Here is a 14,710-nt window from a genome sequence, read left to right on the forward strand (position 1 = left end):
ACCCTGATCTAAGAGGCCCAGATTCATCCCCTGCCTCCCCTCCCAGCCATCAAGGCTGGTGAAGGAACCTTAGACAGTTCTCCTGAACCAGTAGGGTCTGGTGCCTCCCAGGAGCCACTCTGTGGCGTGGCCTCCCAGTGCAAAGCCCTGTGTCACAGGTGGAGCTTGTCAGTCTACTACTCTACCCACCAAAGTCCCTTCAAGCAAGGGGCCACCAGGTCAGGAGGGACTGACCCTAAACCAGATGAGGCCATGGGCTAGAGTGTGGGTCTGCTTCCAGGGCCCCTTCCTGAGAGAATCTAAGGGATGGGTTTGAGTCCATATTCATTGTCACTGGGAGGTGGGTAGTATTATACCCATTTTATGGAAGAGCTAGGATATGGAAGCTCAGAGTGAGAGTCCCTTGCTAGAGTCTGAGGCTATTTTTTGAGCCTAAAATAAACAAGCAAACAAATCTTCAACCTCAGATGGGTTGGAAAGGTAGAAAAGGTAGAAAAGGGTCTCACCTGAGATCCAGTTGTCCATAGTCCAGGCCCAATTCCCAGTCAAATGATTGTCAGCAAGTTTGGAACCTAAAGCCTTGGTCACTTTATGATCAGAAAAGAACCAACCACTGCAACCTCCACCAAGACAACATTCACCGGGGACTGAAGGGTAACCAGCAGGACTCCCCAGGGGCTGTGTTCTGCAAATGTGTTTCATGGTGCCAGGTCCACAAATTATTCCTTCTGCCCTTTCCCCAGCTTGCCTCTGACACACAGAGGTGTCTCTGTTTCCCCACTTCAACTTCACTCCACTTGTTATGCCTAACTCATGGCGACCAAAGCCTCGTTTTCTGGTGTGGAGCTGCCTGAACCACCTGGAACCACAATTTGAGGGCCCCCATGGTCCTCCATGGCAACTCTGAGCCAATTCACTTTGCTCATGCACAGCTGCCCCAGGCCCTATTTTCCTGATGCCTTGGGGCCAAGCTGTGGTGAGTTATTAGCAGGCTGGGTTGGAGTCCCTGCTCTGCCTCTTACTTGCTGGGTAAACACAGCAGTTCCTTCTCCTACCTTTGGTCCTCCATTTCCCTCTATGTGTAGATAGTCTGGAAGAAGCCAGTTGATGATCTGGATTTAGGAATCATCTGTGCAGAAATGAGGTTTGTCCCTCAGCCCTCCCCTCCTTTGCCTCCTGCAGCCTCATTTGAGCTTGAGAGCCTCAAAAAAGAGATGTTACTAGCTTCTCAGTTCAAAGAAAGAAGTGAGCTTGTTCCACAGCCGGTCCCCTTGATTCAAGAGAAGAAGCACTCTGGCTTTATTGTAAGGAAAATGGGGAGAAGGGGCTGGGCCAGACTTACATCAGGAGGCCTCTCAATGATTGCAGCCCAGGAGGCTGTTCACTCTCTGGGGCTGGGGAAGGGTCTTGGCTGCATTCAGTTTCTCCACGTCACTGAAGCAGTACAGATTGGAGCCTTGGATGAGGTACAAGCCGAGACCGTTGGCGGAACACGAGTGAGGGCCAAGGGACTTATCCACACACAGGGCCGCATCAATCTTCTCATGGGGCCAAGGAAGCTCCGTCCATGTTGCTTGAGCTCTTGATTTCAGGTCCAGCCACCACAGCCGCCGTCCTGGGAAGAAGGCACCAGACATAATATGGAGATCCTGACCTAGCCCTTCTCGTGCCCAGTGGGGACCTATGTCATGGAGAAGTAGCAGAACAAGCCTTTGCACCCAGACTCTCCTCACCTGCCATGACGTGGAGCCGAGAAGACCCAGGACACATAAAGGCTGCATCCACAGCCCTAAGGCTGATGCCAGGAGGGCTCCCAAGTTCCTTCTCCAGCTGCTTTGGATAACCATCTACTAGAGTATAGCCTCCCTTTGTCAGGAAGATATACACCTGAGTGCCCTGGAGGACAAAGGACATGAATCAGCACAAGAGTTGGATATCCCCTCAGCCTCTACATCAAGCCACTCTCCCAACACACACCTGGATCAGATAGAGTTTATCCTCCCAGGAAAAAGCAGCATCCACTGTTGAAGGACCCTGGGGCCACTGATGGCCAATGGGCCACCTATGCCACCCATCTCGGCTGGTGTCCAGGCGCCAGTAGTGGGACCCTATGGAGTATCAGAAGTACCTCAAGTGCTGGTGGTAAAAGGCTGGGCAGTGAAAAGGCAAGTGACAGGTGCAGGGATGAGTCCTGAGAGGGAGGAGAGAATGCATCCAGAGGTCAAGAGGGAAGAGGCCAAGTGAGAGGGAGTAGAGCAGGCCTTGATTGGCAAAGTTGGGCATTGTGACCTGATTGGAACTGGAGTCAGTAGGAGCCTGACAGAAGGGCAAGCGTAGAGAACAGTGGCCAAGTTGCCGTGTGAGGCCAACATCATGGGGTTTGGTGGGATCTCCCTACATGTCTCAGATGTCCACGTGCAGAGATGCTATAGACAATGAGATATAGTGGCCAGAAGTTCAAAGGTAAGCACCCCAGCAAGTTCCCACTGAGGTTCTCATGCTGCCTGCTCTCTAATCCCCTTGAGGTGGCAGGAGAGTATGGGGGTAGCCAGACCAGCGCCCTAATTCTCTTCTCCCCTTTTCATAACATCTTATTAAAGGAATTGTCTAAGCTCCCATTTACCTTTTCTTCCTCAACCCACTTCCCTTACATTCTGTTTCCCTCCTCCATTGAAAGTGTTCCTTTCAAGGTCGCCAGTATCCTCCAGCTTTCCAAATCTAATGGTCAATTCTCTGTCTTCATCTTCTTCTACCACTCAGCAGTGTTTGACTCCTCATGACTCCCTTCTTTAAGTATCTTTTGGGATCTTGGCTCCCATGATACCAGACTCTTCCAGCATTCTTGTTATCTTTTTGACTACTCTTCTCTTCAGCCTGATATCTAGTACTGGAATCCCCTAGATTGGGCCTCTTCTCTATCTACACTCACTCTCTTGGTGATTTCACCTAGTCCAGGGCTTTAAATTCCATCTACATGCTGATGACTTTCAATCTTTTCTCTTCAGCTCTGATGGACCTCTCCTCTCCCCTGAGTATCAGGCTGAAACTCAACTGGCTACCTGACGTGTCCAGTTGGGGCCATTTGGCGCCAAAAACCTAACATGTCCAAACTGATTTCTGCCACCACCAAACACACACACACACACACACACACACACACACACACACACACACCTGCTCCTTCCCTAGTCTTTCCTAATTTTAGAAAAAGTAACCACTATTCACCCAGTTGCCCCATCCCCAAAAGCTAAGTCATTCTTGAAATCTTCCTTTTCCTTTCCCTACTCTGACCAATGTCCGATAAATCGGTTAATGCCATTGGTTCAACCTCCAAAATATATCATGAGGACTTCTTACCACCTCTGCTGCTGTTATCCTAGTCCAAGCTGTCACTACCTCTAATGCCGACAACTGCAAAACTACTAGCTGAATTTGTGCTTACACAGTTGTATCTGTATGACTTATGTTTCACAGAAGCCAGGATGATCTTTAAAAAAATAAGTCAGAACATATCACAGCCCAGCTCAAGACCCCCACCCTAGGCTTCCTTTTACAGTTGAAAATCCACACCAAGCCTATGTAATCTGGCCCCTGCCTCTCTCTTTTCAAGCCACTCACCTTTACTATGCTCCAGCCAACTGGCTTCCTTTCCTGATTCCTCAAAGTATTTGCTGTCCACCCTCCCTAAAATGCTTTTCCTCCAGTGCTTTATGTGGCTAATTCCTTTTTATCACTGAAATCTCAGCTCAAAAATCATCTCTTCAGAGAAGGGGCCCCTCATTCTCCTCACCTCTGTCCCGTTACCTTGTCTTATTTTCTTCACAGCTTTTTTTTTTTGACCCTTAACATTTTTTATTTTATATTTAAAAATATCAACAACTTTTAAATCCATTTATACTAGCTCCAAGTGGTATCTCAGAATGAGAAACATTCTGATGTTCCTAGGACACTTCACAGCTATTAATACTACCTGAAAGTATTCTCTTTCCTTTTTTCTCTGTCTTATTGTCCTCTCTCCCTAGGAGGCTCTGTGAGGGAAGGTGTCTCATCTGCCATGTTGACTACTGTAATCCCATTGTCTAGAACAATGTCCAGTGTCTATCAGGTGCTCAATAAATATTTGTTGAATAAATACCTGGTGTTCTCGCTGCAGCCACAAGTTTTCTGTATAGCTGTTTACTGGGCATGTCATGGTGACTGCATATTTACCTTCCCATCCTGCTGAAACTGCCCTGCTCATGGCCCCCATTTTGAGGATCAGAGCTATGCTACTCTTTGTGCATTGGAAATAAATGATGAGTCTCCAATTCATCAACAGCCAATGCATAGGCTGACCAGCAACCACTTTAATGTGGTCTGGAATAAAAATATGGACTGGGCCAGTCAGATTCTGTCTCTGGAAATCCGACTAGGAAAAAAAGAGTAACTGAGGCTGTCATCAGTTGGATCTGAGGCTGAAAGATCATGAATAGAGAGAAGGTGGAGAGGACACGTTGGTCCATGTGCAAGCCAAAGTTGTGAAAAAGCAGAAAGAATGGATAAAAAGCTATGAGGTAGAGAAAAGAGAAAAATTCATCAAAGAGAGGAGAGGATCAGCCCCATGCTGAGTATCTGGGTCACACAGATACTCACAAGATAGTGGGTTCTCACCTCAGCTGGATATTTTTAACATAACTGTGTTCTCTCCATGCCTGGGTCCTCTCTCAACAGCTCTGGAACATAGCTTATCCTTTGAATTTAGGAGTTCAGCTGCATTCGAGTGATGGCCATATTGCCTTGAGGTTCTATGATTTCTCTATGGCTGAGTATTCTCGTGACATCTCTGTGTGGTCCCTGTGGCCCTGTTTTCTCTATCTCTCTCTCTATCTATCATCATGTAGGTAGCTAGCTAGCTAGCTATATCTATTTATCCATCCATCTATCTCTATCTCTATCTCTATCTCTATCTCTATCTCTATCTCTATCTCTATCTCTATCTCTATCTCTATAGCACTTTGTCTGTGTGTCCTCCCAGTGGTCCCACGCTCTCACCATAGCTGCATGTTCTCCTGATACTTATGCGTTCTTACCATGACATATATTCTCTGTGTAGGTCTATATTTTCACTATAGGTGTGTTTCATCACAGGTGTATGTTCTTATTACAGCATGCATTCCTGTTGTGGGGATATGCTTTCCTTGTGACTGTGTATTTTTCTTTATAGCTTGGTAGCCATATCTGATCAGATCTGTCCAGGAGTTAAGAGCAAAAAAGAATTTTCCCTACTCTATGTTCTCACCACTATTTTACATTTATATCTGATCATACAAATATCTTAGGCTGAGTGTACTATGGTTATTCACTCCTTCTCTTGGAGCTGTTCTCAAGTGTGGATCAAGACTCATCACTACCTGCCTGACTAACCCCAGAACATCCCTAGGTGTCATTAGATGACTTTACCAATTAATGCCACAGGTCTGGGGAGGGGTCTCCACTGGTCACTCAGAGGAGAAACCTCCTTGGGCTAGTGAAGCTATCTATCTCCTAAAGCTCTAAGTGACCCAACACTTCTTGGTTGGTTCTCAGCAATGGGAACATCTCATCCCCAGGTAGTGCTGTGCCCAAAGGCCTGGATATAGGAACCAGGCACCTGGAAAAAGATGGAGCTCCTCAAGATAAGCTCAGGGGGAGCCAGAGGACCTAGCAAGACATGCAAGAACAAAGGGAATATGATTCCTCAAAGAGACCCAGAGAGGTCCAGAGAGGGCACAGACCTGGGATCAGATGGTACTGGGAGGCAGGCAGGTGGATGAATTAGAGGCCTGGGCAATGGAGACAAGGTTGAACAGTATATGCATCAGAGGAGATGAGGGGTGAAAAAGGGCATGCAAAGGATGCTAAGGATGGTGAGACCAAGGGGACAAAATAAGGGATGCAGTGATGAAAATGGAGGAAATGTATCAGAGATGGGAGACACATGTAAAAGAGATGGGAGGTATGGAGGGCAGAGACTGGGGAGTCGGGGGGCATCTCTCACCAATGAAGGCATAGATGGCACCATGGTTATCAGATAGCAGTGCAGACAAGGCTATATCTGTGCCACAGGGCACATCCCAATGGCCATGGTGGGTAGTGTTCCAATGGCTGGTCCTATTCCTGTGTCCATGACCTGGGGGAAGATATAAGTGAGGGGGAACACAGAAGGAGGCCAGAGGTCAGAGAGGTCTGAGGTGGAAGAGACTGCTGGGTTAGTGGGGTTGTGGTCTTCTCCCATATGATGACAGCTGGGAAAAGCCAGAATGACAATGGGGCTAGGGCAAGGGCTAAGGTGTTATAGCACACAGTGCAGATGGGAGCTGGGGCATATGGGGTCTGCAAACTCAGGGAAGGTGGGCGAATTCCACTAGGACCCAGGGGCTAGGGCTTTCTCACCTCTGCCAGGGCAGGGCATGAAGTAGTCTCGGACATCCAGAGGGTACTTGGAATTCACCTCTCCAGAAAGGGGGTTGAAGCGCAGGAACTGGTTACCCTGGAAGCAGTAGTAGCGGCCGATCCATCGCATGGCAGAGGAGCAGTCCCCAACGGCCGGCCAGAAACGCTCCTTTTCAGTTCCCGTAGTAAAGTCCCAGAACCACGTGCGGTTACCTTTGTCCAATCAATCAACGAGCATTCAGTGAAGCCAGGCTATGCTCTCCCTTTTGCTTGCACTGGGCCCCAGGATGGGCCAGATAAGGTCCTGGCCACATGGAGCTCACAGTCCAGCAGGTAAACAGTTGAGGAGAGTGATCATACAGTAAAATTCAGCAGCAAATTGCAGATGATCAGCTCAGCAAGGGCAGTGGGGAGAGTCAGAGAAAATTTCCCAGAGAAGATGATACTTAAACTAAAATCTGAAGCAGGAGTTACAAGGCAAACTAGGAGATGGAACTCCACAGAGAGGAAAGTCTGAAGCATGAAGCAGATTGGGTGTCCAGGGAACAGCACACAGTTCTGGAGCTTCATATTCAAGTTAAGGGTATAATGAGAGTCAAGGCTAGAGGGTCAATAGGGGCTTGGTCATGGAGAGCCTTATATGACAGACTAAAGAACATAGATTTGTCCTAAGGGTGATGGGGAACAATGAGGAACTTTTAGCGGAATTATACCCAGTTACCTTCCTCAGGACGACTTCCTCTCCTTCCCCTAATTGACCTCTAGAACATAACTGGATTCTCTATTTCTTCCCTTCCTTGGGAAGCCATAGAGTTGCTCCACCACCACCACCATCCCTACCACTGCCTCCATCACCACCAACCCACCATTACTCCAGGCTGGACTGACCTTTGAAGAAGAGGATGCCCTCATCTTGGCATTCTCCACGGTGACATTCCACAGCTGCATCCAGTGGGAACGGGATTCCAGGAAACTCCTCTTGGAGCAACTTTGGATATCCTTTATCCTTCTTCTCAGGAGGGTACACCCAGACTTTGTCCCCCTGCATACAAAATCACTCCATTTTTAACTATGCATCCTCCCATACTGCCATTCTGCATTCACACACAACATCTCTGTTCTATTGCATTTATCTGATACTCTCCTGCAGCCCCATACACGCTCAATCAGTCTGTGGACAACAATGTACTCTCCTCTTGCACAAATACATACCCTCAGTTAGACTGTGCAAATCCCATCACTATTACTATAACACACACACATCTGGTTATGTACAACCAGACACTCCCATGGCCCACTTTTCAGCAACCGTATTAGTCTTGGCAAACACATCGACAAATAGTCATCCTACAATCATCCATCCATTCATACATACATTTGTTCATTTATCTATTTATTCATTCAAGGAACAGTTCCTGAATGACTACTATATGCCAGGTATTGTGAGAGGCACTGGGATAAAAGGATGACAAGACTGTCTCAGCCTTCAAGGAGTTCACTGTACAAAAGGAGAAATTATTCCTACAGTCCTGGCCATGCAGCCACCAAGGTGGAAACATGTGAAAGGCATTGGGGATGTAGGGAGACTGCCTAAGTCTACCTAGAGAATTCCTAGAAGGCTTCACAGAGGAGGAAGCACTTGGGCCAAGAGTTGAAAATTGAGCAGGAATTTTCTAAGTGGAAAAGTGTGGAAAGAGTGTTACCAGCAGAGGGAGCAGCATGTACAGAGTGTGCTCAGAGAACTACGTGTAGTCTCCTGTGGCTGGCACACAGTGCAGGTAGTGGGGGAGGAGACAAACCTGAAAAGATAACCAAGGGCCAGATCTCGAGACCCACGTGCACCTGGCTTGCAGGAACTGGCATGTGGTGGTGCCATTTGCTGAGACAGAGAACACAGGAGGAGGAGTGGATTTGTAAGGAACATACTAAGTTCAGTTTGGGGGATGCTGAATTTGAGGTTCCTGCAGGACATCTAAGTTGGAGATGTCTACCACAAAATTGGAAAGAGATATCTGGAGCTCTGGGAGAGAGCCAGATCTGGTGCCCACCACATAGAGTCCTCAGAGCCATGGCAATGGTTGACAAGACCCAGGGAGGTAATGGAATGGCTGGGATGGATCTCCCAGGAACATTCAGGGACTGGCAGAGGAAGAGAAGCCTGAGAAGAGCAGGAAAAGAAGCAGGAGGGAAAACAAGGCTGGCAATGAGGGCCTCCCAACCACACAGCACCTATGTGCAAGTTAGGAGAAGGCGCCCCCTCCTTTGAGCAGACCAAGCCTGGGCCAGGGCAACGGGACTCAATAAGCACAGGCTGGGTTTCATCCTCCACTCTCCTGCTTGCCCAGGTACCATTGTGTTGTGCACAACCTGGCCATCATGTGAAGAGGACCCGATGCAGGGTCATGGAAGCCAAGGGAAGAAATTGCCAGGAAGGGAAGGATGGCCAACAGTGTGAGTGAGGCGTAGCAGAGAGGTCTGGACGAAGATTAGGACTGAAGAATAGCCACTGGATGCTGCGCCTGCCGGGCCCACGTGCACACACACACTCCCTTAACCTGAGTTTATTTGAGAAAGGAGGGCACAGTGGGAGGAAACCTGGAACCTATTGGTAAGGGCTCCATGCCAAGGCCACATGGGGGAGGGTCGCTAGTGTGGATTCCAGCACTTTCTGGCCAGGCCCTGAACTTGGCCCAGCAGTACCTTGATCAGGAAGATGCTGTCGTGACTGTGGCGGAATGCGGCATCCACGGTGCTGTTGAAATTCTTCCACCTCTCTGAGATTAACTCGCGGGTCCAGTTGTGACTCTTCCACACGAACTCCCCTGAAAGATGCACACTCACTGAGGGACCCAGAACAACCTCTGTCTTACTGAGATAGTTACAGAGAAGTTGTGGGTGATACTCCCAGGTACTTCATAAAATCTCCCACAGATGGATACCCCCTCTGTGAAGGGGACCAAGTCTGAGGTCCCAAATGCCCCAACCCAGCCCCTCCTACCTTTGAAAAACAGCATGGCCCCATGCTCATCCAGGGTGGTAGCATCGAAGCTCCAGCCATCTGAGCAGCGTTCTAGGGTGGAGGTGGGGAGATGGCAAGTAAAAGACCAGTCAGATGATACAGTGCAGAGATACAGCCAGACAGATAGACAGACTCAGGGAGTCGGGGCCTCACCGAGCACGTCTGGGTCCAGCTTGACCCCATTCCCACCTTCAGCTCTGTTCCCAGGGGCACTAGCCCTAGAGAGAAGACAGACAGATGTCTGGGTCCCCTGCGCCCAGTCCCTCTCCCTTAGCTCCTGACCCCAAACTTGCCGCAGGCCTAAAATCTCGCCCTATCCCACCCTAGCCCAGACCCCAGTCCTTCCCCGGTGCCAGCTTTACTCACGGAGGAAGAGGATGGGCAATGGCCAGAGACCAGCACAGGCCCAACAACCCCAGTGCAACTGATTCTCCCAGTGCCTGAGCCATGCTGAGCCGGAGAGGCCACAGGACAGCTCTAGGCACCTGGCTGAACTCTCTATATAGAGATGGCAGCAGCGCCACACCCACCTCTAAGCCTACTGGGAATGAGCTGCCTCTCAGGACTTTGCCAATATTGGCCGATTACATCAATGCAAATAGGGTCAGGGTCTGGACAGAAAGCTGAGTCCAGGACTAACTCTTCCCGGCAGGAGGCCCCATCCCCCTTCAATGACTTTCCAGCAGTGACTAGCTCAAGCCATTGATGCCCAGCTGTGACTCTCATCACCTTGGTGATGGGTCTGGGTGACCCTAGGGAAGGGGCTAGATTGATTGAGGATCATCCTTCTGTGGTTGGATTTACCTCTGCAGTGGGAGAGGAGAGAAGACGACGAAACTAGCACTTTTGTGTACTAAGAGAGAAGCCCTGCTAAAACAGCTAAAGACACTGATACTTATGTATACTTAGCAACCACACACACATACAAACATACTTAGAAATACTCAGAGAACAGCTTTTTCCAAGCTCCATCAAGGGCCTTTCTGAGGCATTCCCAAGCCCCTTCAGCTTTGCCCTTGAGGGGTCAATACTATTTCACCGTGGTCAAATGTCCATGTCCCACTCTGGCCCCACCCCCACTCGCAGAGAGCTTCTCAATGTCTGGGAGGGAAGGGCTGATGGTAACCCGGCAGGAAGAGGTGTCTCTCTTCCAGAGGGCACTACGAGTAATTAGTCTTTCTTTGTCATTTCCACCTTAAGGGGAAAGTGCTTTATTTACCCATCACAGAATAAATAGAACTGTAACTCGGGTTTCACAATATTTACAGCTGATTCTTGCTTAAATGTTATCCTTTCAATGAAGCCTTTCTGCACCGCCTTATCCAGCCATTTCAGATTATCCCTTGTTTCCTTTATGTCATTTATGAAAACTTGAAATTATTTCATCTATTTATTTGTTGCTTTTTTCTTTATTTGTTTTGTTTTGCCTGTTTTGTTTACCGTTATATTCTCTCCACCTAAAATAGTACCTGGCACATTATAGGTGTTCAACAAATATTTGTTGAATGAAAAAAAATGAATTTCAAATACTAACTAGTGTTGCTAGTGTTACAGCCAAATTTCTGGCAATTTTCCTCCTTCTGGGGTAAGGAGAATATCAGGAATTGGGGTGTATTATGATGGAAGGCATATTGTGATCGAGGGCCACAGGTCCCCTCGTCACTGCCCTTCATCTTATGGTTGTTTCTCTCTCAGTGTCCCAGCCCCACATCCCTTTCCACTTCAAGCCCTGGGATGGGATCTGACCTGCATCTCTAGTGCCTGCTATCTTCAATACTCCCTGGGGCCACTCCCAAAGCCTGCCCCATTTCCACCTGAGACTCAGCTGCTGATTCTGAAGACAAATATGGGCAGAGTCAGCTATGGGCCTTGCTTCTCTTCTCCTCACTAGAGGTGGCCATTTCCGCTTGTCCTGAGTCCTTCCCAGCCCTCTGGCCTGGGTTGAAGAGAAAGTGCTTGTCCATGCTTGGGCCTGAGCGCCCCCTGGAGGCCGCAGGGATCAGTGTGTTCCCACTCTCCAACCAGAGGCCAGAGTCCAGGAGTTTTCCTCCCAGAAACTGCTCTCTGCAGCCTTCCTTCCTTACTCCTCTCAGCCTGCCTGTGGGGCCTTAATGGCACATGCCCTTCCTCTGCAAACCCCTGCTGCCCAGAGCGGGTTGAGGGACCTCAGTCTCTTGCTTGATTTCCTGGAGAATTCAAGCCCAGAAAAATCTTACTCTTTCCTTTTCCATGTAGTCTTCTCAATCCTCCTAACCAGTAGCTTTCTGGCTTCCCCCAAAGGGGGTCTGAATGTAGGCCTGCAAATGTGTTCATGGACAGGGCTCTCTCGTGCATCGCCAAGGGCCACATTTAAGCTGTATGCTGACGCACTGTCCCTTGGAACGGCTATGTCCAGCCTGCCCTGCCGCTAATCTGAGTTCTTTGACCTCAGTCATTTCTCCTGGGGCCCACTGATGCCGGGTATGCTAGGCCTGCTGCCTGTGCCTGGGTACTCCGGGGAGCAGAGACTGGATTCTCCCTTTCCCCGGGCTTGGAAGGCTTGGGATAAAGCTCTAGGCACCAAAAAGAGCTCCCTGCTCCCAACTGACTCCTCCAACGTGCACTTGTTTTGTGTGAGGAAGATTAGCCCTGAGCTAACATCCATTGCCAATCCTCCTCTTTTTGCTGAGTAAGATTGGCTCTGGGCTAACATCCGTGCCCATCTTCCTCTACTTTATACGGGACGCCGCCACAGCATGGCTTGACAAGCGGTGCGTCGGTCCATGCCCGGGATAGAACCTGCGAATCCCAGGCCGCCAAAGCAGAGCACGCGAACTTACCTGCTACACTACCAGGCTGGCCCCCCAACCTGCACTTTTTCTCTTGCTTTGTCTATACTGGGCCTTCCTGCATAGTCCATTCTTGCTTCTCTATGAATAAAAAATTATAATAATAATTTGCTCATATCTATTGGGTACACGTATGTCTGGCACTGTGTTAAGTACTTGATATAGATTATTTCATTAAGTCATATATAAATGGTACTATTAGTCCCATTTTACAAATAAGGAGACTGGCATTAGGTATCTTAACCAAATCCCATTGTTAGCAAGTAGTAGAACCATGATTAAACTCTGGCTGCCTGACTCCTCAGGGTGTGCTCCTTACCCTATCAAGGGGGCTACTGGTAAATGTTTAACAGCCAGCGCTCTGGAGGGGAAGAAGCCCTGATCTGTAGCATTTGTTGATTCTGTGGTGTAAATACTCCCACCATGGCCAATTTCAAGCTACCAGCAAGACCCCACCAAACGTGGAGAAATACACAGTAATGTACTACTGTATATGGTATTTCCACCAAGCAGATATGACAGATGTAAATAACCTCGAGAGCACAGGTAGTAAAATGCAATAAAATAATTAGGAAGTGATGAGGTTTGAGTATTTATTTTCTTTGATTTTAATAAAATGTATTTAATTTTAAGTTTACATAATCTAATTTTTAATAATGGCTGGGTTTTAACAACCAGCTGTCAAACTTTCTGAATTTGACAGTGGGTTCTCGTAAGCCAGTACAAACCAGTTCCAGCAACCCCACTGTCCATCACACTGCCTTAATGAACAAGAATTGTATCTGCTTTATCCACTGTTATATCTTCAGTGCCTAGAGCGGTGTGTGAGATACTGTATGAGTTTATTAAATATTGAATTCTTTGTTCCCACTTCCTAATTAGACCTAAAATCTGTCCACTTCTCTCTGCCTCCCTAGTAATGCAAACACCGTCATTTCTCATCTGACTGCTGAAGCAGCCTCTCCCTCTGCTTCTCCTGCCCTTCTGCAATACATTCTTCGTAGCAACCACACTAATCTTCAAAAACATACCTGAGACCACCTTATGCTCCTGCTTAAAACTCTTCTTTTCTTGGAGATAAAAATTAGTTTTAATTCTACTCACCAGAGAACACCACTATTAACATTTTATCTATTCCAGCCTTTTTCTATTCTTAGAACGTCCCTTTTAAAACAAAGATATGATTTTATAAAACTTTTTTTCTTTAACAGTATATCTCAGACATCAGCATTTTTAAAGGATGCGCATAATTGCATTATATGTTTAAGCAAAACTTTGTATAACCATTCCCTGCTGATGGACGTTTAGTTTTTTCTGGGATTTTTTTTTTTTCTGTTATAAATAAAGCTGTGATAGACATTGGTGCACACACCTCTTTGTGTCTTTGCCCAATTACTTTCTTGGGAAACATTCCCAGAACTGGAAGACTATTGATGACTTGAAGGTACACGCGGTCTTCGAAGGAGCAGTTTAGAGATGTTGAATTTTCTTCCGTTTTTCATTCTCACTTCTCTTCCCACCCCACAGAATCACTGTCCAGCTGCCAGGTCATCTCATAAGGCATCCTTTCATCCTGTCACTGAAGCTTTTCCGTGGTTTACTGTTATACTCCAAATCAAATCCAAACTCTCTACCTGAGTTAAGTGATGTAATTCAGGCCTGACTCTCCAAACTTGCTCCTTTCCTCTCTGCCTCCACCCTCCTCCCTTCCAATCACCCTGGCCTCCTTTTGGGTCCTTCAACACACCAAGATCTTGACCCCTCAGGACCTTTGTAGCTGCTCTTACTTTGTCTAGAAATCTCTACCTCCTCTTCTTAATACAGCTGGTTCCCTACCCACCCTCACAACCTTCAGGTCACTTCTCAGAGGCCCTCCCTACCCACCCTATTTAACACCAGAGTCACTATCTATTTTATGTTTTGCATTTTATTCATTTCCTTCACAGCTCTAACACAAACTCTCATCATGCATTTAGCTTCTTGTGTTTGCTTGTTTGCCTGCCTTCCCACCGGACTAGAAGCTCCATAAGGGCAGAGATCATCTCTGTCTGTAGTCCCAGGACCCACCACTCTGTCCAACCAATAGTAAGTGCTCAGAAGTACTTGTTGAATGAATAATGAACCTCAGGCCACATGTGGCCATAGGGTTGTTCCGATAAACAGACAGCCCTGTATAAGCAAGGTGTGAGCCCTTGCAGGACCAAAAAGTAACTTTCTGACCTGTCCCAGTGGGGGCTCTGCTGGAACCCTCAAGTCTGTAAAGATCATTTAAAATTTAGGCCAAGTCAAGGCATAGCCTCCATTGCCAGGTACCACCTCCACCTACTTCTGGGCCCAAAGCCTGAATCGGAAAGAAAATGGCCCCTGTGATCAGGTCCAGGAGGAAGTGAGTGATCCCACCTTGAGACACCTTCTGCATGGCTTAGGCAGACTACCTAATCAGGAATCTATG

At 47.8% G+C, this 14,710-nt stretch overlaps 1 protein-coding gene across 1 annotated transcript; it reads right to left on the reverse strand.

Moving 5' to 3' along the window:
* Positions 1 to 1,251: 1,251 nt before the first annotated feature.
* On the reverse strand, positions 1,252 to 9,912 carry HPX (hemopexin). Its single transcript, XM_058544668.1, has 10 exons — positions 9,797 to 9,912; positions 9,584 to 9,648; positions 9,410 to 9,481; positions 9,112 to 9,233; positions 7,300 to 7,453; positions 6,412 to 6,624; positions 6,017 to 6,148; positions 1,978 to 2,108; positions 1,734 to 1,896; positions 1,252 to 1,615 (listed from the first exon to the last, which is right to left on the reverse strand). Exons 1-10 carry the CDS (start codon positions 9,877 to 9,879, stop codon positions 1,356 to 1,358), a joined length of 1,395 nt encoding a protein of 464 aa, XP_058400651.1. The 5' UTR covers positions 9,880 to 9,912; the 3' UTR covers positions 1,252 to 1,355.
* Positions 9,913 to 14,710: the final 4,798 nt, after the last annotated feature.

Source organism: Diceros bicornis, chromosome 7 (genome assembly GCF_020826845.1).
Source record: "Diceros bicornis minor isolate mBicDic1 chromosome 7, mDicBic1.mat.cur, whole genome shotgun sequence".
NCBI classification, from domain to species: Eukaryota; Metazoa; Chordata; class Mammalia; order Perissodactyla; family Rhinocerotidae; genus Diceros; species Diceros bicornis.